The 20,193-nt window shown below is 36.2% G+C and overlaps 2 protein-coding genes across 6 annotated transcripts in view; both read left to right on the top strand.

Annotated features, from left to right (window-relative positions):
* Window positions 1-16,075, top strand: part of ttc13 (tetratricopeptide repeat domain 13) — a 19,412-nt gene extending 3,337 nt beyond the window's left edge. For 2 of the 3 annotated variants that reach the window (XM_007577677.2, XM_016663854.1), the window contains exons 3-23: window positions 1,248-1,323; window positions 1,395-1,465; window positions 1,564-1,629; window positions 2,504-2,596; window positions 3,443-3,559; window positions 3,645-3,755; window positions 7,542-7,624; window positions 7,721-7,862; window positions 7,939-8,113; window positions 9,241-9,397; window positions 10,163-10,293; window positions 10,381-10,513; window positions 11,527-11,619; window positions 11,700-11,783; window positions 12,432-12,516; window positions 13,272-13,381; window positions 14,069-14,204; window positions 14,378-14,457; window positions 14,544-14,622; window positions 15,288-15,367; window positions 15,442-16,075. In XM_007577677.2, coding sequence (XP_007577739.1) covers window positions 1,248-1,323; window positions 1,395-1,465; window positions 1,564-1,629; window positions 2,504-2,596; window positions 3,443-3,559; window positions 3,645-3,755; window positions 7,542-7,624; window positions 7,721-7,862; window positions 7,939-8,113; window positions 9,241-9,397; window positions 10,163-10,293; window positions 10,381-10,513; window positions 11,527-11,619; window positions 11,700-11,783; window positions 12,432-12,516; window positions 13,272-13,381; window positions 14,069-14,204; window positions 14,378-14,457; window positions 14,544-14,622; window positions 15,288-15,367; window positions 15,442-15,556 — 2,217 coding nt within the window. In that variant the 3' untranslated portion in view covers window positions 15,557-16,075. The remainder of the gene's footprint in view (window positions 1-1,247; window positions 1,324-1,394; window positions 1,466-1,563; window positions 1,630-2,503; window positions 2,597-3,442; window positions 3,560-3,644; window positions 3,756-7,541; window positions 7,625-7,720; window positions 7,863-7,938; window positions 8,114-9,240; window positions 9,398-10,162; window positions 10,294-10,380; window positions 10,514-11,526; window positions 11,620-11,699; window positions 11,784-12,431; window positions 12,517-13,271; window positions 13,382-14,068; window positions 14,205-14,377; window positions 14,458-14,543; window positions 14,623-15,287; window positions 15,368-15,441) is intronic. The other variant, XM_016663855.1, reaches the window with a different exon arrangement.
* A 300-nt stretch (window positions 16,076-16,375) lies between these two features.
* selenol (selenoprotein L) overlaps window positions 16,376-20,193 on the top strand; it is a 34,184-nt gene continuing 30,366 nt past the window's right edge. Inside the window, exon 1 of one of the 3 annotated variants that reach the window (XM_016663857.1) lies at window positions 16,376-19,872. In XM_016663857.1, the coding sequence (XP_016519343.1) occupies window positions 19,767-19,872 (106 nt within the window). In that variant the 5' untranslated portion in view covers window positions 16,376-19,766. The remainder of the gene's footprint in view (window positions 19,873-20,193) is intronic. The other 2 variants (XM_007577676.2, XM_007577675.2) reach the window with 2 other exon arrangements.

Raw genomic sequence — 20,193 nt, 5'->3', positions numbered from 1 at the left:
AATTTTCCTCGAGGAATTTTAGTAATCGAGGTACTCGAATCATTCGAGGAATCGTTTCAGCCCTAATCTGTTGATTTTAGATTGTTTTATGTTCTGGGTGTAGTCCTCCGTACTGATAGCCACACCTTGTACTACAAGCTTACCTTGATTTTTTTTTTATGGACTTGGGACTATTCAAAGACACCAGCGTCTGGATTTCGACATTTTATTTCATTATTCCAAAGAAGTGAATGTTCATCCTTTAGAGCTAATACAGCTAAAGTATAGCAGATGTGGTTAGTTTTTGTCCAGATGGTTGTCTCTATTTGGAGAAGCAGAATATCGGTCAACACAATTGTGCATTTTAATGTGGTTGAAAAAAATTCAGAATTTTTAGAAATGGAAAAATATCATAACTTAATTGAAAACAATTTTGGGTGAAAAAAGCCTCCAAAAATTAAGCATTTTCAAAAAAAAGTGCTGAACATGTGCCAGAATATAAGATAAGAACATTCATTACCTTACTAGGACTACAACTAACGGTTATTTTATTAATCAGTTAATATGACGATTAATCGATTAATCGGATAAAATTGGCACAAATTGCAGATTTTTCATTTAACCACTTAATGCTTAATTTTTTTTAACAATATTACATATATTATAACAAATAAATAAATAATTCAGTTCTGTTTTTTTAAATGAGAGAATAAACCTTTTATTGCCCAAAATGCAAATAGCAGCATTCCTTTAGTGAAAATTTACGACTTCTCGAACTCAGAAAAAAAATTAGATTTTTTTCTTGCAGATTTTTGACTTTTGGAGCTCAGAAACATCCAAGTTGATGCTAGAAAATTTCCCAGTTTAATCTCAAAATTGTTGGTGAATATTTACTCTCCCTTTTTTCTCTATCTGGTAGAAAAGAATGTTGTGTCTTGATACGTTTTTCAGCCGTATCGTCCACCGCTCAACGTTTTCCTGAATAAGAAAAGTGTTTTTTGTTTTCCTTTTGCTGTGAAGATGCCGGAAAAAGTCGACTGGAACAGCAGAAATGTATTTATGGCTGATCAGAGGCTCTTTTTTAAGGGTGTGAAATGATTTCTGTTTTTTGCATCGTTAAATTTAAGGCTCAAAACGGGAAACTTTTATGCATCCACCTCACACAGGAAACCGATATGCCGTTTTGCATTTCTGTGCGATATCTTTATGTTTCTCTCATTTCTTCTTCCTGTGTCGGTGTAATCGATCTGGTTTTGATCTCCCCACAGAACCAGGCCAAGTTGTTTATAGAGCAAAAGAAAATCCCCTTCCCTGTAGACAACCAAAACACAAACGAGGAACTGGGTGAGTTGATATCCATATTTAAGAGGCTTTTTAAAAACTCTTTTACCTCCACGTTTTTCTTCCCTCTGCAGCCATATGCTACGTTCTGATAGGAAACGGTCTTTATGACGAGGCCATTAAACATTTCTCCCTCTTACTTCAGGTGTGTGAGCATCTAACTTTAAATTCATAACATGTAAAAGCATTTTCTAATTCTCCAGACAGAGATATTCTTCATAACATGCTTTGTTTTTGACGCAGAGCGACCCTGAGTTGGTCAGCGCCATCTACGGAAGAGGGATAGCTTATGGCAAGAAAAGTCTGCAGGTGAGTGACGCTGGCAAAATGCACAACATGTTTTCATTTCTGTTTTACTCTGTTTAAAGCTTTTTATAGAGTTCCAGCCTGTAAAAATTTCAGTTTCAGTTTTGAGTGTGAATTTGATGTATTTTTAGTTTTATAGTTCTGCAAAAACCAAAGCAGCTTTCTGAGTTTAATTTCTTAGGAAGTAATCAAAATAACAGCAGATTATTATTGCAACAATAAATTTAATCCAATGAATTTAGATTCTAGAAAAACTTTAATTGCGCTGTTAAGCACAGCTTCTCTACCTTTGTGTTTTTTTGTTTGTATTACTTTAAACCAGCATTGGGATGACCTTACACAACTGTTTAGATACAGAGAATAAAAGATTTTTTTCACACTGTCTGAATTTAAATCAGACAAACCTTCTCCTGTTTTAGGTCTGTTAGGTTTACCAAAAGTATTTCTGTTTGCTAAATGCATCAGTCATCTATGAAGGTGTGTTTGGACCATTGTAGACAGAACAAAAGGAGTACATTTCCTGCAGAAAACTTGGAAATTTTCAGATTAAGCTTAGAAATTTTCTAGGAAAAACAAGGAAATGTCAGAGTCTGAAAAGTCGAATATTTCCTAGAAATTTTTCAGATTCTCAGAAATTTTCTAGAAAAAATGTGGAAATTTCTGATCTCCAAAAATGGAAAATTTTGGACTTTTATCAGAAGAAAGAAACGCAAAACAGTTTGACCCAATTATTCATTTCGAAAGCAATGCTGCCAAGCACTGAGGAAATGCATGCAAACTTGTGATTTAGAAGAAATTAATAGATACATCTAAAATTAAAACTGAACTGTGTCTTTTTAAAGATTTAAGTTAAACTGTAACTTCATCTTCCTGCCAGGACATGAAGAACGCAGACCTGGCGCTGTACGAGCTCAACCGGGTCATCGCACTCGAGCCGAACTGGCCCGAAGTTTATGAGCAGAGAGCTGAGGTGAGGCCTAAACCGAGGTCAAAGGTCACGGCGACAATAAAACAAACTGTTACTCCCATGAAAGATTATTTTCTTAAAGCATTTCTGCACATTGTTTTCAAAGTAGAGGGGACTGCAGACACTCTATGCCTGATTATATTATAACATTATACGTGTAGATTCTGCCTCTTCAGTTGGCAGAAATTATTTTATATGTGAAAAAATATAGATAAAAACAAAGTTTTTGCAAACACACTGCAAAAACACAAAACCTTCCCGAGTATTTCTGTCTAGTTTCTAGTGTAAATATCTCAGTTCAGTTGAAATAAGACAAAACTAACTTACAAACAACTTCTTAGGAAGGTATAAGGGCTTGTTTTAAGACAATCATTAATTAATAATGATGAAAAATTACTAGTTCAACTGTTTTTACACAAATGTTATAAGTGAAATAATCTGATGGTGGAACTAGAACATTTTATTGACATGAAACAAGCTCCTTTATTTTGCTGAAAAGTTACTTTTTAGTCAGGTTCAGGTGTAGTAATACCTTTACATTAGTAATAGGCCATAAATCCTGGGTTAGGTTGTGTTTTTTGCAGTGTATTTGATGCAGAAGCAGCTGTGATGCAGGTGAGTTGAATACTGTGAAACCTGATCTGCACCACTCCCCATGTTTTTGAAGGTGTTTTACCAACCATTTCCTCTTTGTGCCACTTTCTGCAGCTTTGTTTTAATGAACCACAAACCGTTTAACTCTGTATAAACTCATTCATCTGGCAGTTTTTCTGCTTTAAATTCTAATTTCTACTTTTCTTGCATTACTTTTAAAGTCCGTTCTGATATTTGTACACATTTGTTGTTCAGATTCTGTCGCCTCTGGGTCGGATCAGCGAGGCTCTGAGCGACCTCACCAAAGCCATCCAGCTGCAGCCGTCTGCTCGCCTCTACAGGCACAGAGGAACTCTGCTCTTTATTTCTGAGGTCTGACCGGCAAACGCAGCACATCTGCATGTCTGTGCTCCTGTTTTCACATGTGGACGATTCACATTTTTCATGCTCTGTCCAGGACTACGTTGCAGCCATGGAGGACTTCCAGAGCTCCTTAGAGCTGAAGAAGAACCAGCCCATCGCCATGCTCTATAAGGGCCTCACCTTTTTTCACAGAGGAATGCTGAAGGTAGGCTCGTCCCAGATGCTTTCAGTAAGAGCACATGTGTCAAACTCGAGGCACGTGGGCAAAATCCGGTCTGCCATTTATGCGCCCTCTAGATTCTAGACTAAACTAATCAATGGAGATTTTATCTGTTTACTGCTGAATTATATCAATCAGTCCCTCCAGTTTCTTGCAAGTTATCGTGGAAATTCACACAAAATCAACAAATCCTTGCACTTTTTTTCACTAATACATAATTCGGAGTTTATTGCAGATTTTTCTCAAACATTGTCAAAAACTTTCTTACTTGTACTAAACAGCTGCCTCAGCTTTAATTGATGTCAGATTATAGTCTGTGATCTAAGCAGCGAGTAATAAAAAGTTGCATTTACCATCATAAATAAGCGCAAATGTTGCAAATATTTCCGAGTTAGAACCACAAACACTTTGATTTTTATTGCAAAAAAATCACAAAAACAGCTGTGAAATCCTGGAGGGACTGAAAAGATGGTCCTAAAATTAATTAAATTTTAAGAATTCATTATTTTTAACAGTTTAACATGTTTTATCAGCACATTCAGGCACAACCAGTCCTTTAGGAGCTTTTATGTACTTGATTTGGCCAAAATAAAAATGAGTTTGACATCCCTGAACAAGAGGAATAGATTTTTAAATACAATAATCTGCAATGTAATCTGTCCCTTCTGGGTCTGTGTTATTGATATTAACAAACAAAAATGTCTCATAAGTTTCCAATATCTCACTGCTGGAAAGATAAATTATATATTAAAATAGACAACAAGATATTTAAAAAACAACAAAGTCAGAAGTAAATAAATTCAACGTTGTGTTTCTGTTTAATGAACAAATCTGTCTAAACAAACCAAAGAGAGTAGATCTGTTTTTACTTTTAAGATAATAATAGAATATTATTTTCTATCGAGGTATAGTGCTGTGTCATTACAGATATAATGTTTGAGACCAAAGCACCAATTTTATCATCCAGCTTTTGAAAACAAAACTAGAAATTGAGAGAGAAGAAACAATAAACCATGCAAAATAATTTTAGTTTTAATTTATCGTGTGATTAATTGATTTATTGCTTATTGCTACAGGCCTAGTTAATATTTGTAAAAAGTGCTACTATCTTTCCAGGTCCCTCTTTAAAAAAAGATTTTAGATCTGAATGAGTTTTCTTATTTGATTAAATAAAGGTTCATATTAATGTAGAATGTAAAAAAAGCGCTTTTATCTCCCTCTGTCATTTTGCTGCTCTGGACTTTGCCTTTCATTATTAAATGACTGTACAAAGACCCAGCAGCTTAGAGAATATCATGCTCTGCCTTTACTGTAACATCATTCATGCATGCCACAGAATTTTATATAAAATTTAACCAGCTGCTGCCTTGTTGAAGTTCCACTCACATCGGCATGCTGGATGCTTGAAACTAAAAGCAAAGCTGTTGGCTTGACCTGCTTTGTCATTAATTCAGCTCATATTTATCAGAAAGCAGGTTGGGTTTATTAAAGGATTCTAAATTTATTTCCCAAGTTTCTACTTTTGCCTTAAACATGGAAAAAGAAAGTCAAAGCAGCGTACTCCATCTTGACACTTTAGAACCTGTTAAATCCACACCGGTGCACATTTCAAAGCTATCACAGCAAATAATGTTTGACAAAATTTCTTTTATTTCCTCACCCATGCAATGTATGTAAGCTTTATTTAATTGGGTGTGTCTCATTGAGATTAAAAATCTACTTTTTATAAAAGTTGGTCATTTATAAATCAAAACTTTTTCCAATATGCTAGAATAAATAGGGAACCACGTGACGACAGTTTTACCTAAGTAAACCTCCAGAGCACGCTCACAGCCTTGCTTCGTGGTTCAGAGGTGTTGATTTAAACCTCTTGCTGTTTTCAGAACCTGAAGGCGTTTTTGTCTCACCTTCAGTGGTGATCATATAAGAGTTGTTTTGATGAGAGTTGCCTCTGTGTATTGTCACCACGGCTTGGTGTTGTAATTTGCAGACTGCTTGCAACTTTGAGAGAAAAGGTTGTTCCACATCCTGTCTGGTTGTGTGCTAAACCACGAGGCTACCATATATTTTTGTCTGTATGCTTACAGACCTGTTGAATTGTAGAGTCTCGTATAATGTCCTTTCTGTGATCATGCCTTTAGATTTGGGGTCTGAAACTTCCAAATTGTACTCAGCATTTGGACTAAAGTGGTGGACTAAGAACACAGCCCGGAGGCACACCAGAGCTGGGATGATTTGTGACTTAAATTCAAACTTTAGGGGTTTATTTCACCAATGAATTGTTCTAATTGATCATGTTCACAGCATAATGGAGGAGCATTGTTGTGACGATGTGCTGAAGGTGGAATGTTGGAAAGGGTAGGAGCTTCTTAAAGATACGGAGGCCCAATTTCAAGGCGTCAGATGCTAAGTAAATTTTTTAAGTCATGTTTAATATATACAGCATTTTTACAACAATAGAAGGTAATATAGTTACTTCATTGTGCTGTAAAGTGGCACAATGTGCCTGGAAATTATGTAATACGGTTACTTTAATTAACTAAGTAGGTGGACCAGGGACACATCCTTGGGGGACACCAAGGCTAAGACTTATGGGGGAAACATTGGAGATGAATTTTACTGATAAATTGTCCTATTCTGAGCAGCTGATGCTTTTTATTTTTACAAAAATACTTTCATTCAAGCTAAATCTTTTACATTTTTCATTAAGAAACTTTTCTCTGAATAAATAGTTGCTTTGTAGGTATGTGATTATTTCTGATTTTAAAACATGAAAAACCTTGACTTTTTGATTTCAGTTTAAGTCTATTGCCTATTTAGACAGATTAGACAGTAATTTGTCTAATCTGTCTAATTGTCTATATATGTATATATATATATATATATATATATATACATCTTTGTGGCTTTTATCACTTCAGCTAAATTGTGACTGAACCATTTCCTGGGGAAGCCCTGTGAGGCGCCTACTGGCAGCTAGGCCTCAACCACAAATAACAACACCACCTTAAACACCAGGTCACTGTTATCGCGACAGGAAGTTCCCCGTGGACAGGTTTATCTTTTGAAACTGCAGCAGAGGCGATTGCAGATAATGTGTCCTCTATCTGATGACCCCGTTCTCTTCATGTACGCGGCGGACACTTGGATTTATGGACCAAGTTCACAGTCTGTAAATTATTGAACGGAGTAATATTTGGCAAGCAGCAGATGGCAGAGATGACTGGCTAATTTCAACGCCACCTGTTCAACTAGCGTTGATCTACTGACACACTATTGTCAGCATAAACTGTTTGTTTCTTCCATAGGATAAATTAAGAAAAAAATTAACAGAAAATGGAAGATTTAATTTCATTTATTTATTTTAAACAAGTTTTTAAACAAGAAACAAGCAATCAGTAGGACAAAACAAAACATGCACATAACCAAGAACCAAGATGATTCAACTGTGAGTTCACCATTATGTCCTTTCAGTTTGCCATAAAAAAATGTCACAATTAGGGATGCAAACAATTACTCAACATACTATTAATTGTCGATTAATGGTTTAATAGATTAAAATTAGTTGCAATTGATTAACTTTTTACGTCTGCTTTGACCTCCTTTTAGTCTTTAGTTTGGCCTCCACCCAGCAGAGGGCGCTGCTGGTTATCCTTAAGCGGAGCCGTTGAGATATTTTATTGAAATCAAACTTTGGTCCAGTGGGATTTTGTGTTTTTGCAGTGCAGTTTGAGTGTTTCCTCATGGTGTGTGTTGTTTCTCCTTCTTCAGGAAGCCATCGATGCATTCAAAGAGGCTTTGAAGTTGAAGTCTGACTTCATAGACGCGTATAAGAGCCTCGGACAGGCTTACAGGTCTCCTTTTGTTTTCTTTTATAGAAACTCACTCCACTTTTCCGCTTTGCTCTGATGAAAACCAGTGTTGCTTCTCCTTTTCTCCTCTCCCTTCAGAGAACTGGGGGATTTTGAATCAGCGATGGAGAGCTTCCAGAAGGCCCTCATGCTGAACCAGAACCACATCCAGTCTCTGCAGCTCCGGGGCATGATGCTGTACCACCATGGCTCTCTGCAGGAGGCCATCGGGAGCTTCAAGGTGCAGAAACACTCACCACTTTACGCCGCACCACGGTCAGCAGAGTGAGCCTAACTTTGTGTTTGTTTTCCCACAGAGGTGCCTCCATTTGGAGCCCTACAACGAGGTGTGTCAGTACATGAAGGGGTTGAGCCACGTGGCCATGGGTCAGTTCTACGAGGGCATCAAAGCTCAGACTAAAGTCATGCTGAACGACCCCCTGCTGGGGCAAAAGGCCAGCTCCGAATACCTCAAAGTGAAATACCTCCGAGGTGAGTGGGCCTGCACTTTAACACACACACTGAAGCAAAAACAGTGACTGTTTTGTAACATCAACACTTCTGAGGGGTCATGGTTGTAGAAGTTGGGAATTTCTCAGTATAACCTGCAAGACTGGAGTAAAGGGAGACGGATCAACCTAAAAACTGAGATTTCAGTTCAGGTAAAGTGAACCCTGATGCGGTTTGAGAGCATATATGAACCCCAAGTGGACTGGATACCGCTCCAAAAGCAGGAAGCGAACTATAGCGCAGTGCATTCTGGGTAAATACAACCAAAACAAATGTGTTGGCTTAGGACTACAGGGAGAAATGGCTCATGGTTTATTACCAGAGACAAAAGAGAAATCCTACAACCACTAAAATATAACTCTCTCTTCCTCAGAGGCTTTGTGTCGTTTCCCTCAGTAGTTCTTGGTGCAGCGCCACCACTGGTGAGGAGGGGAACAGGATTTTCCAGTTAGTTTGGTTTGTTTGACAGTGCAGCATGAACGTGAACCCCACCAGCTAAAAATGTAACAAATGTTCCAGTTCTGGTCCCCAGTCAAAGGACCCATGCCTTAACTGTTGACAAATGTAAAATAAATGTAGTTGAAAGTTGGAATTCATTGCATCATTTATCATGAAAACTGTATCAGTACAGCCATCAGAGTCGTTGTCCTGGTGCCAAAAAGAAGCCTAACAGAAGCTATGATTTCTTCCAGTTGGCATTTGAATTTTGAGCAAATCTTCAAAATGTCACAAAATGACACATGACTGTAATACAAAAGAAGCAGAGGTTGCAAATTACCATGGAATTAGCATCTCAGAAAAATTGAGTCTTCCCCTCTAAACTGGAGGTTTGGACTTTGAAATTTTTCTGAATTTTGTGCCTCTGGTAAGGTACAGACCCAACAGTGGATGGGAGAAACTTACTCTACAGGTGTGTTTCCACTTTAGCTGATTAAGTCTTTTTCTAAACATTTTCTCTAATTATTCTGATATTTGACAGACTTAGTAATCCTAACTGATCTAAAACAGTTAAAGTTTCATCTGAATTTAAGTCCAACAGTGAGAAATGTAAAGTTATATCTGGTTTTACCTGCAGTTTATTGAGCTGTTTTTCCCCTCCCCCCCTCCAGAGTATTCCCGTTACCTGCATTCCCACCTGGATATCCCTGTAGCGGAGTACAACGTGGACCAGGACTTACCGGGGAATTTTAAGAACCACTGGGCCAAAAACCTGCCGTTTTTAATAGAGGACTATGAGGAGCAGCCTGGCCTGCAGCCACATATAAAGTAGGTGTGACGCATTCATGACAGCAGATAGGGCTGGAATTAACAATTATTTTAGTAATCGATTATTCTGACGATTAATCGATTAAAAATATTTGGAACATTCTGCAGATTTTTCATTTAACCTCTTAAGTTTTTTATGCAATATTAGAAACACATTAATAGAGGCAAATGAACAAATAATTCAGTTCCTTTTTAAATAAACATTTTGTTGCCTAAAATGCAGTCGTATAGTTTTCAGTTAGTGGATTTGAACCAGGTGAAGCTAAAACTGTTATTCTTTTTATTGTCTTGTTTAAACTAAATGTAGTTTAGATATTGGTTAGCTGCTGTAGATTATTTATAGTCTGTTTTATTAGTTGTCATTTCAGGAACTTTCCCATATTTGTCTTGAAAATGGGAAAATTAATAATAATCTGCTTCATTGCTAAGATGTGAGCACAAAGAATTTGAGTTTGGTTCCAAGCGCTCACAGTGTGCAGACATTAATTATAATGATAAGGTTCAGAGTAAAGTAGTTAATAGAAGGAACAGTGTGTACATGTGCATGCTCCAAATTGGAAAAAGAACTTCAGAAATCCTGACTAAGGTTGATTAGGATCAGTTTGAACCGTACAAAACATGCTCTGATGTTTTAACCCACCATAGTTTTCTCAAGTTATTTCATGCTCACGTTAATCAACCAAAGCTTGACATTTATTAGACTTCCTGAAAACCTCATCATAAACATCATGAAGTGACGTCAGCCGTCGTGTTTTTTGTCCTCAGAGATGTTCTGCCTCAGAACTTCGACAGCTACAGCACCGAAGTCCAGAAGCTGATCTGCACGGCCGACCATCTGGGCGCGCTGATGCAGTACGACACGCCCGGGTTCCTGCCAAACAAAAGAATACACAGAGGTACCGGCGGCTCCGTCCTGAAGTCACAGATCAGGCTTTAGAAAAGAGATGAAACACGAAGCGTTTCTTTTTGCTTTGTTTTCAAAGCGATGGGGTTAGCAACGCTGGAGGTGATGCAGGCGATGCACCGGACGTGGAGCAGCTCCAAAGTGCGAGTTAACGGAAAGACCCGGCAAATGCAGTGGAGAGACATGTTTGACATAGCCGTCAAATGGAGGAGGTCAGAGAAAAACCTCATTCACCTTATGGGTTTGTCTCATAGTTTTGGAAAACTAAGAGAGAAAACTTGTTCATTTCATGATGCTTAGACTGTAGTAAATGCTGCAGAAAATCTGTAAATATATAAATGATTTAAGTAGTGCAGGTAGGTGTTCTGTACAAGAGATGAAAGGAATAAATGACAATTTCATTGAGATTAATATCAACTTCTGTTTGCTACTCAAATTGTTTGAGTAACTGCAAGACTTTTGCAATAATCTGGATGAGAAATAATTCTTTTTACTTTTTCTAATTCTTTTATGCTGGGAATTTTGATTTTTTTATGAGTTTCAAAGTCAAACTTTTTTGACTTTTGAAACTCTGAAATGTATGAATTTGAGTTCTTGAAAATTTTTGACGTTTATAAATCAGAAACTTTCTTTTTTTTCTAGAAAATTTGTGAGATTATTTTTTCAAAATGCGATTTTTTTTTTTCTTGGAGGTTTTTGACTTTTGGGGCTCAGAAATTGTATTTTGTCTAGAAAATTTCTGAGTTTATTCTCAAAATCTCTGAGGTTTTTTGGCAGAAATGTACATCTTTTTTTTTTATCTACAATGGCCCAAATGAGCCGTCTTAGATTTTAACCTTTTTTTGCTCTTTTACTGATACTTAAAATATATTTGCCTAAAAGATGTTAGCATTGATTTGCCCTCATCCTGCCATATTGCTTTAAGAGCTTGTTCCCCAGGAGCAGGCTCTTAAAGCAAATAACGCCACATTAATAAACAGATCTCTTATTATTGTGCTGCTTAGCAAGTAGAAATAATTTAGATTATTCTAACTGACCTAAACCAGGTTATTTTTTTTTTGTTTTACCTTCAACCGTTGGGAAAAAAAGGTGAATGTGTCTTTTTTTGGTGTAAACTTCAGGTTTCAACTGGATGGTTTTATTTTTGTGTATCACAGAAATCTTGGTTTTTACTCTGACGTATTTCTGAGTAAGTTCACTAATGAGGCTTTTCCTGTTCCTGCAGGATCGCAGATCCGGACCAGCCGGTTCTGTGGTTGGACCAGATGCCAGCCAGGAGCCTCAGTCGAGGCTTCAACAATCACATCAATCTCATCAGGTCGCAACGTGGACAAATTTCACCTTCGCAGAAACTTTAAAGTCCTTTAATCTGAAGTTTTCTCTTTCCTTTCTCCTCAGGGGTCAGATTATAAATATTAGATACCTGGCCTACTTTGACAGCATCCTAGAGTTTATTAAAGACAGAATATTAGTGTACCACGGGTAAATTACATCAAACGTCCTTTCAATTTTGTTCACAAACTATTTGTATGTAACACCATTGTAGAAAAAAGGAGTCATTTCTGCCAAAAGTTCAGAAATTTTGAAATTGTCAGAAATTTTCTAGAAAAATCTCTGAGATTTCTGAGCTCCAAAAGTAACAAAGTTCTGAGAAAAAGACAAAAAAAACTTTGAAATTTTTAGGTTAATCTCATGAATTTTCCAGAAAAAACGGAAATTTGAAAATTTAAAATGTTGAAAGAAAAAAAATTATCTCAATAAGCAAAATTCTGGACTTTTGAGACTCAAAAGGTGTTCAGAAGCCAAACATTTTAGATTTTTAAAAGTCAGAAATGTAATAATTTTTTTTTTTTAGAAAATTGTCAATTTTTCAAGCTCAGAAATTTCCAGGTTTTTTTCTAAAAAAATAAAAAAATGTATTTCTTGATTTCTAAGTTTCTTTGACCAAAGTTTTGACTTTTTAAGCTCAGAATTTTTTTTTTTTTTTTTTGTAGAATATGTATGAGATTAATCTCAAAATTTGGCAGAAATTTACTCCTTTTTTTTATACCTGCAATGGCCTTATTTGCAGTTATAACAAAGACATTTCCTTCTTTCTATTAAAAGGTTACTTTTTTCCATCTTCATCAGGGCGTACAACCCAAGAGGCCTCCTGGAGGTCCGCCAAGCACTTGAAAATGTTAATAAAGTAGAAGATCTGCTGCCAATAATGAAGGTAAGAAGGAATCGATTAATCGATTCCTTCAATCGATTAATGTTTTATTAGATTAAAATTAGTTCCAATCGATTAACTAAAAACGTCCACTTAGACCTGCTTTTAGTGTTGTAGTTTGGCCGCCATCCAGCAGAGGGCGCTGCTGATCATAATGAAGTGGAGCCTTTGAGACACAGAAACAAAGATGGCGGATCCATATTAGATAGTAAAAGAGAAGCGGTCCAAACAGAGTCCATTTAGGGGTTAAAAATAGCTTTATGTGGTTATTTTTAGAAATATAAACATTCAGTGAGCTCTGTGAGTTATCAAAAACTAACGATTTGCTATGAAAGGGAGGATAATATGGCAGAAAAGCGGCCGAATGGAGACTAATTGTAACATGATGGGAAAAAAAACATTGCGTCAATATGAAGTTTTAACATTTCTTCAAGAGCAACAGGTGGCATTACTGTATGAATATCTCTCTGTTTATTGGAAATTAAGTGTTTAACATATTTTTCGTTATTGTTTCGTTATATTTTATAATAGGTTTGAAAGTATGAGAACTACAAGTTTTTAGTCAGTATTTAATACAGCTGACACAACATGTTAAAATTTAATGTTTTTTTTAATTTTAATTCAGCATATTATGGAAAGACAGTCAGCTCTTAGTGTTTTTAAGAAAATGGCTGCTTATCAAAAAATTGTTACTTTGTTACTTGACTGTTTAAGCAGTGAAATTCCAGGATTGTTGTTTGTGTGTTTATTTCCTGAAGCAGTTTAACAGTAAAACCAGAGATGGATTCACTGTGAACTCCAAGGTGCCGAGTGTGAAGGATCCTGGGAAGGAGTATGACGGCTTCACCATCACCATCACCGGAGACAGGTAACCCCTGACGGAGCCGGACGGTCGCAAGGCCTTAAAACACATTTTTCTGTCCAGTGAGGTTTTATATTTGCTTAATTTCTTTATAGCAGAATAAACAAACCCAACATTTGCACTAAAATTGGGAAACATGAAATCTGTTGCAGGTTTAACCACTAGGTGTCACTGCTTCCCACAAACTGCAGCCTGTAATAACTGAAGTTAATATTGTACATTCAGCTGAACTATATAAGTCCAAGAGCACAAAATAAATGTTTTTCTGTGGTTTTAAGCTACAGAAATAAAAATAATTTTGTTCCATGTCGACTTATTTTCTTTAGGTTTGTTGCAGTGGTTTATGTTTATTATTTAGACAGTTTTCATCCTGCCTGAGCAGAAAAATTAAGATTATGAAAAATTATTTGATCCTGATTGGTGCAGGACAGTAATAAGCTGACCTAATTATCCATCCAGCCAGCCATACTCACTTATTCATTGTTTTTTTGTTTTTTCCAGCCTCCATATTTAAATCCCGGCCATTGTAGAAATATCTGCCTTAAGTTCTTAGTTCAAACTATTCAAACCTAAAAACTAAACCCAGAATCTCCAGAAACTCTGGAAATATAAGACCATAAAAGTATTAAGTGATGTTTGTATGAATTTGAAGTTGCCTGTTGGCTTATGTTGCTTTTCCTTTCGTTCTGTTAGGGTGGGGAACATGTTGTTCTCTGTAGAAACCCAGACGACAGAGGAGCGGACGCAGCAGTACCAGTCAGAGATCGAGAACATCTACAAAGACCTTACAGTCAAAGGGAAGGCGCTGATGCTGTCCACCGAACTGGGGGTGAGATTTACCACCAAACGCTTTTCTCTAAAAGCAAAACAAATACGCAGTCAATTTTACAGACAGCAGGAGAAAGTAAAAATGTTTTCTGACATGTGGATGTTTAACAAACATGTCCTTAATCTGGACGGTTGCAGAAAGCATCACTCTTCTTCCTGTTTTTTTTTTTTCAGGACTCAGATGCAGTATGCAACCTGATCCTCTCTCTGATTTATTACTTCTGCAACCTCATGCCTCTATCCAGAGGATCCAGGTGCGTTTCAGTCAAATACGTTAAAATCTGCTTTTGTTGAAAAGCAAAACGTTGTATCAGTTGTTGGCTGATGTCTTTGTCTTCAGTGTGGTGGCGTATTCGGTGGTGATGGGGGCACTGATGGCCAGTGGGAAAGAGGTCATCGGTAGAATCCCAAAAGGAAAGGTAAACATCACAGCAAATAAATAAAACCAGACATTTACACACAAAATATTTAATTATTTATTGATTTATTTCAAACGGACAAAAAGAAAAAACAGAAACAAATGATCATTCCCATTGATATGCATCATTTGTTAGAAAAGTATGGGGGAATTTTTCTGCCATAATCCAAAAGCACACATTTTTATTTTGAAAGCAGGACTTCATGTCTTTCTTCTCAAAACTTGTAATGCTTGTACTCAAAACTTCTCCTCGCTCTCACACCTAGTCTCTGTTCGGACTCTCTGCTCGCGTTTGGAAATGCCTTTTGGCACAGTCGCCTGGCAACCTCTCAGTCAATAGAATGAAAGTATTGTACTGGGTGCGTTTGTTTCCTTTTAACGGGTGTGCCTGTGTGGCTACTATCGATTGTAGGGAGAAACAGTAACGTCAGCGTTCTGCTCCGTAGCACACTAAACATCCACCAGCAGTTTGCTACTGATTGTTAACAGCCTTCTGATCTTAGGTTGGAGTTTGTCCACCCAGCCAACTCCCTACATCGCAGGTTGCTACAATCGATAATAGCCACAGTCAATCTTAAATGCAGAGAGATGGATAGATTTTTTTTTGTTCAATCTTTAGAAATTGATCCTTAATTTATTCTTTTTTTCTGCCTTTATTTGATTCAGTTGGTAGACTTTGAAGCCATGACGGCGCCAAGTCCAGAAAATTTCAGTAAAACCGCAAAGAGCTGGATGAATCTAAAAAGGTACGATTAGAAAACGATTGCTTTCGTTTGTTTTTCTCAAAGTCCAGTGTGACTCTAACTCTTCCTGTTCCCAGTTCACCCAGTTGGTACCGAAGTCTTCCGTCTGTAGCAGAGACCTTCCCGTCCATCAGAACGATGATCGAGGTCCTCAACACAGACTCGTCTTCACATTGTCCAAAGAAGTCTTAAAACATCTCCCAGCGCTCAGAGAAATCTGTCAAATAAAGTCTTAACAATGGAGCTTCTGCACAATAACAGTAAAGGGACAAACTTCTACATCCCAACAAAACGGGACTGAAAAGATCCAAAAATATTCTAAATTCATACCAAAAAGTGAACCTCTCATTTTTGGAATATTCCCAGTCTTACCATCATAAGTATTCCTTTACAATCACTCTTGGCTTCATATTTATTATAAATTGACTTATGAAGTGCTTTAAAACGAGCGACAGTCATTATATAAAACAAATTAGCTGCTACTTGATAATGAACACAAAGAATGAACAAGTTGATAGTTAAAGTGCTGCTCTGGATGAATCTTATACTTTATTAAATAAGCACTGCTGCCAGTTAGTTTTATTTGTTTTTACCTCAATATCAAGCTTTAAACAGATCTTTCAGTTTTTACTGCAAAAGTACAACATTTTGTCAAGCATTTTTGGTCTAATTTGTAGCGAAACCATCTTAGTTCACCTGAAATAAACAAAAGAAAACTAACAAGTATCTGTTCAGCAAGATATAGGAGCTTTTTTAATTAAATAATTCCTTAATATTGATGGGTAAGTTCTAGTTACACTGGCGCCGTTGCCTAGCAACGCCAGCCAAGCCCAGCCCGTCGCCTAGCAACCGAGTTCTAGTTTCACTGGCAGACCATTTCACTTTTAACATGGGAAAATGTCTTGTTTTAAGTGAAATAATCTGCCAGTGAAACTAGAACTTTGTCATCAATATTAATGAATTATTGACTTAAAACAAGCTCCTACTTATGAGTTAGTTTTGTCTTATTTCAGGTGTGTTAAGATATTTGAACTCGAAACTAGACCAAAAAGTATTTGGTAAGATGATGTTTTTGTGGTTTTGTTTGGGATGTAGAAGCGATTGTGTCTGCCTTTGCTCTTCCTCTGCTTCGTTGGCCTGAAGCACCCAAAGCACAAAACCCATCCGCATGAGGAATCCTCTGAACTTAACCTCATTTTAAAATGCCTCAACTGTAAAATAGGGTGCTAGAAATATTTTAGGTTTAGGTCAGCATCTAAAAAAACAGACTGTAATTGGCACTTTAAAATCTTCCTTGTGGACACAATCAATCAAGCCGATCTGCAGAGAAGAGTTCGGAGGATTAAAACCATTTGGAACAACTTTCAGGGATACTGAATTTTCCTTGGGATACTTGAAGCAGTCTTTTTATTTTTTATTTTTTTCACACTTACAATCACTTTTTAAAAATTTCTTCTGTTTTCATGCATCACTCGGAGATGTTGGAGGACTAGATAAAAATGTATTTGTAATCTTAAATCTGCTTCTGATAGCTAATATATATGTTTAGATAATTTAATACAATGTGTATTTTTCGCTAAAAATAATCTGTTATTTAATCAGAACAGTATTCTTATTCTGATCATTTTATACAAAATAATAGATGGATTAATCTGGATTCAGAGTACTTTTATAATTTGTCTCCAGAAGCTGTTTAGTTACATTTTGTTATAACCAGGGTTTCTTGTTATAACAGATGCAAAACTTGTTAAAATGAGAATGTTTCTTGTTATAACAAGTTGAAAGGTTCCAAGAAATGTGTTTTTTTCTATAAGTTTCATAGCTCATAACTTGAAAGTTTCTCCTTAGAACAAAATTTATTGTTTTAAAAAGATGCAAAACTCGTTAAAATGAGTTTCTTGACTTAATAGGTTTTTCGTTTCTCAGTATAACGAGATGCAAAACTCTTAAAAATTACTTTCTGATTAAAACATGAAGTTTCATATCTCATATCAAGAAAGTATCGTTTTAATGATAAGCAAAATTAATTAAAATGAATATCTTTTTTTAACGTGTTTTTCTTCATAGCGTTTTCTCAGTATAACGAGATAAAAATTAATTTCTCGTTGAAATGAGAAGTTTAACATAACGAGTTTTTTGTTTTAAGTTTCTCATAAGGAGATGCAAAACTCGTGAAAACCAAGTATTTCTTATTGAAATTGGACGTTTCAACAAGACGTAACAAGATGCTAAATTTGTTGACATTAGTTTCTTGTTTTAACTGGAGTTTCTCATAATGTGACGTAAAACTTGTAAACACGAGAACGTTTCTTGTTTTAACGAGATGCTGCTCCTGAATTTATTTCCAAGCTCTGACAGGAAAACATTTCCATACTTTTCCATTTAAATTTGGTATTTATTTTAAAGTTTATGTCCTCTAACATCTCTGACTGCTTTCTTTAACTTCTAATCTAACTATGGCAGCAGGCTAAATTTGTATTTTCCTTTACAGTAACTTCCCAATTCTTAATTTTTAGGTTTAGAAAAGACTTGTTTTATGATCCCTGAGAATCTTGATCAGATTTTAATTTAGAATATTTGAGGAACAGATTGAGATGGTTTGAAGGAAATAAAGAAAGCAGAAATCTGACTTAATTCTCTCCAAAATTAGACGTTTTGGAATGTCTTCTTAACCATAGAAAAGCAAGTCTGAAGCCGTAATGTTGTGTACGCCACTGTTACCCGACTTAAAGCACAAGGAAGCCGTTCTGTGAAACTCCTGTGATTATTGAGGCCTTAAATAAGTTTGTGAAAACTGAAAGTCAATATAATCCTGCAGTACTAACATCATCAACCTGCTTTGTTGAAAAGATCTTATTAATTTATTTGATGCATTACATACAGTCAGAAACTTCTCTTTTCCCTCTAATTTTCTGTTTGTGCTTTCTGATAGTAATTATCTCCTTTTTTCCTGGACATCTAGTAATTAACTGCTTCTGTGGGCTTTAGAGTTAGAGGGGAGAAAATCTTTCAATATTACTTCCTAAAACTTGAAGGGATGAGTTTTTCTTATTGAATGAATGTTAAACAGTCAATAAAACTGGGCTGGAATTTCACTTGTCTCTGATTATTTTTGTTTTTGTAGTCATGAAAACTGAATTGCAAATCTGTAAAAATCAAACATTTTTTATTATGGGGAAACATCTAAAGTTCATGAATTGCAATATTCTAATTTCTACATGTCTACAACAAGCAACCAACATTTCATTATTATAGCAATATATCTTACATAAGTACAGTAAACTAGATTATTTATATATTTTCTTGAGTACCATTCCAGTGAATGACTTGAGTGAGAGTTTCAGGTAAATGTGGGTTAGGCAATTTGATGTTTTGGAAAAAAAATTCTATATAAACACTGCAATTTAAAATAAATTATAAAATGTTTGGTGCTAGGATGAGGTGGGCTCTTTTTTGGCCATGTTCGAACTTTTATTTCTCAAAATTACAATGTAAGCACTTTTTGCATCATGATCAACAAATAATTGTTGACAATGTTTCAACCCAGGAAGACAAACAGGAAGTCGTTGGAGAATCATGGTATGGCATGTTTTTTAACGACTTATAGCATCAGCAAACGTATTCATCCAAGATTTTAATTTCTTATTTGATGAAAACAGCAATTGCTAAGTTAGTTTTTTCGACATTTGCGGAATATTGGCAAAGTTTTGCACGCATTTGTGCAACTACTGCAATACCTTCGAGAGGAGCAACCGAGCCCGATTGCAAAACATTGTCACACGACTGGAAAATGGACTGAAAAATCGCACCCACTTAGACTAGATTATTAGTATTTTTTAATACTTGACTTCAGACATAAGTTATATCTTCTAACCTATGGAGTTAGAAGATCTAGCAAAATTCCATCCATCAATCCATTTTCTTACACCCTTGTCCCTAGTGAGGTCTGGAGGGGTGCTGGTGCCCATCTCCAGCGAGACCTTTCGGGCGAGAGGCAGCGTACACCCTGGACAGGTCACCAGTCTGTTTCACTGCAGCCTAGCAAAATTAAGAAAGATAAGTTTCAAGTTTGGCTAACGGTGTCGGTGCCATGAATCAAATTTTGCTCAGGGCCCACAAAGTCTTGGATCGCCACTGTTTTGACAGATAAGCATTAACAATTAAATCTTGTTACGGTTTAATAGGTTAATAAATTAGCGTTTATATGCTGCTAGCAAACCAACTTTTAACCCATCAATAGACATTAGTGGTATTTTGGTAATATATATCAATGTCTTTGCTACTTTGCTAACTACCGAAAGTTCCAGATTTTCCTGTCACGTGATCCCTAATTGCGCACGCAACTGACCGTTAAGTGCCAGTGACGTCAGAGCACCGGCGGTCAGTCTGAGTTGCTGTGGCCATGGCGCAGGATGTGTCTGTTTCAGAGGAGACTTTAACCGGTGCCCTGAGTCTGTTGGTCAGTTTGGGTCAAATATTACTCCAGAATGCCCAGCAGGAAGCAGCAGGTAAAAAAAACATTAAAAATAGGTTTATATTCAATGTTATAACGTCGTGTAAATAACTAATTAGCACTAATTATGTCGCATTTATTTTAATTTAACGTAATACCGCTTAAATTATATTAATTTATATGTATATTTTACTATTTTAACAAAGTTAGTGTAAACTGACTTTTATAATTAATAAATATGGATATTTTAACTTTATTTTCTGACGTAAATCTTGAGCAATGCAGCTGACATCAAATCCTTGGATTAAAATACCGGACTGGCTTGTCTAATCTAATCCCCGTCATGCCTATTTCTAACATAAAGGCATTGCACAAA

This window comes from Poecilia formosa, unplaced genomic scaffold, assembly GCF_000485575.1.
Source record: "Poecilia formosa unplaced genomic scaffold, Poecilia_formosa-5.1.2 Scaffold450, whole genome shotgun sequence".
NCBI lineage: Eukaryota > Metazoa > Chordata > Actinopteri > Cyprinodontiformes > Poeciliidae > Poecilia > Poecilia formosa.
The sequence above is the reverse complement of the archived record's forward strand: the minus strand, read 5'-3'. Positions and strand labels throughout refer to the sequence as shown.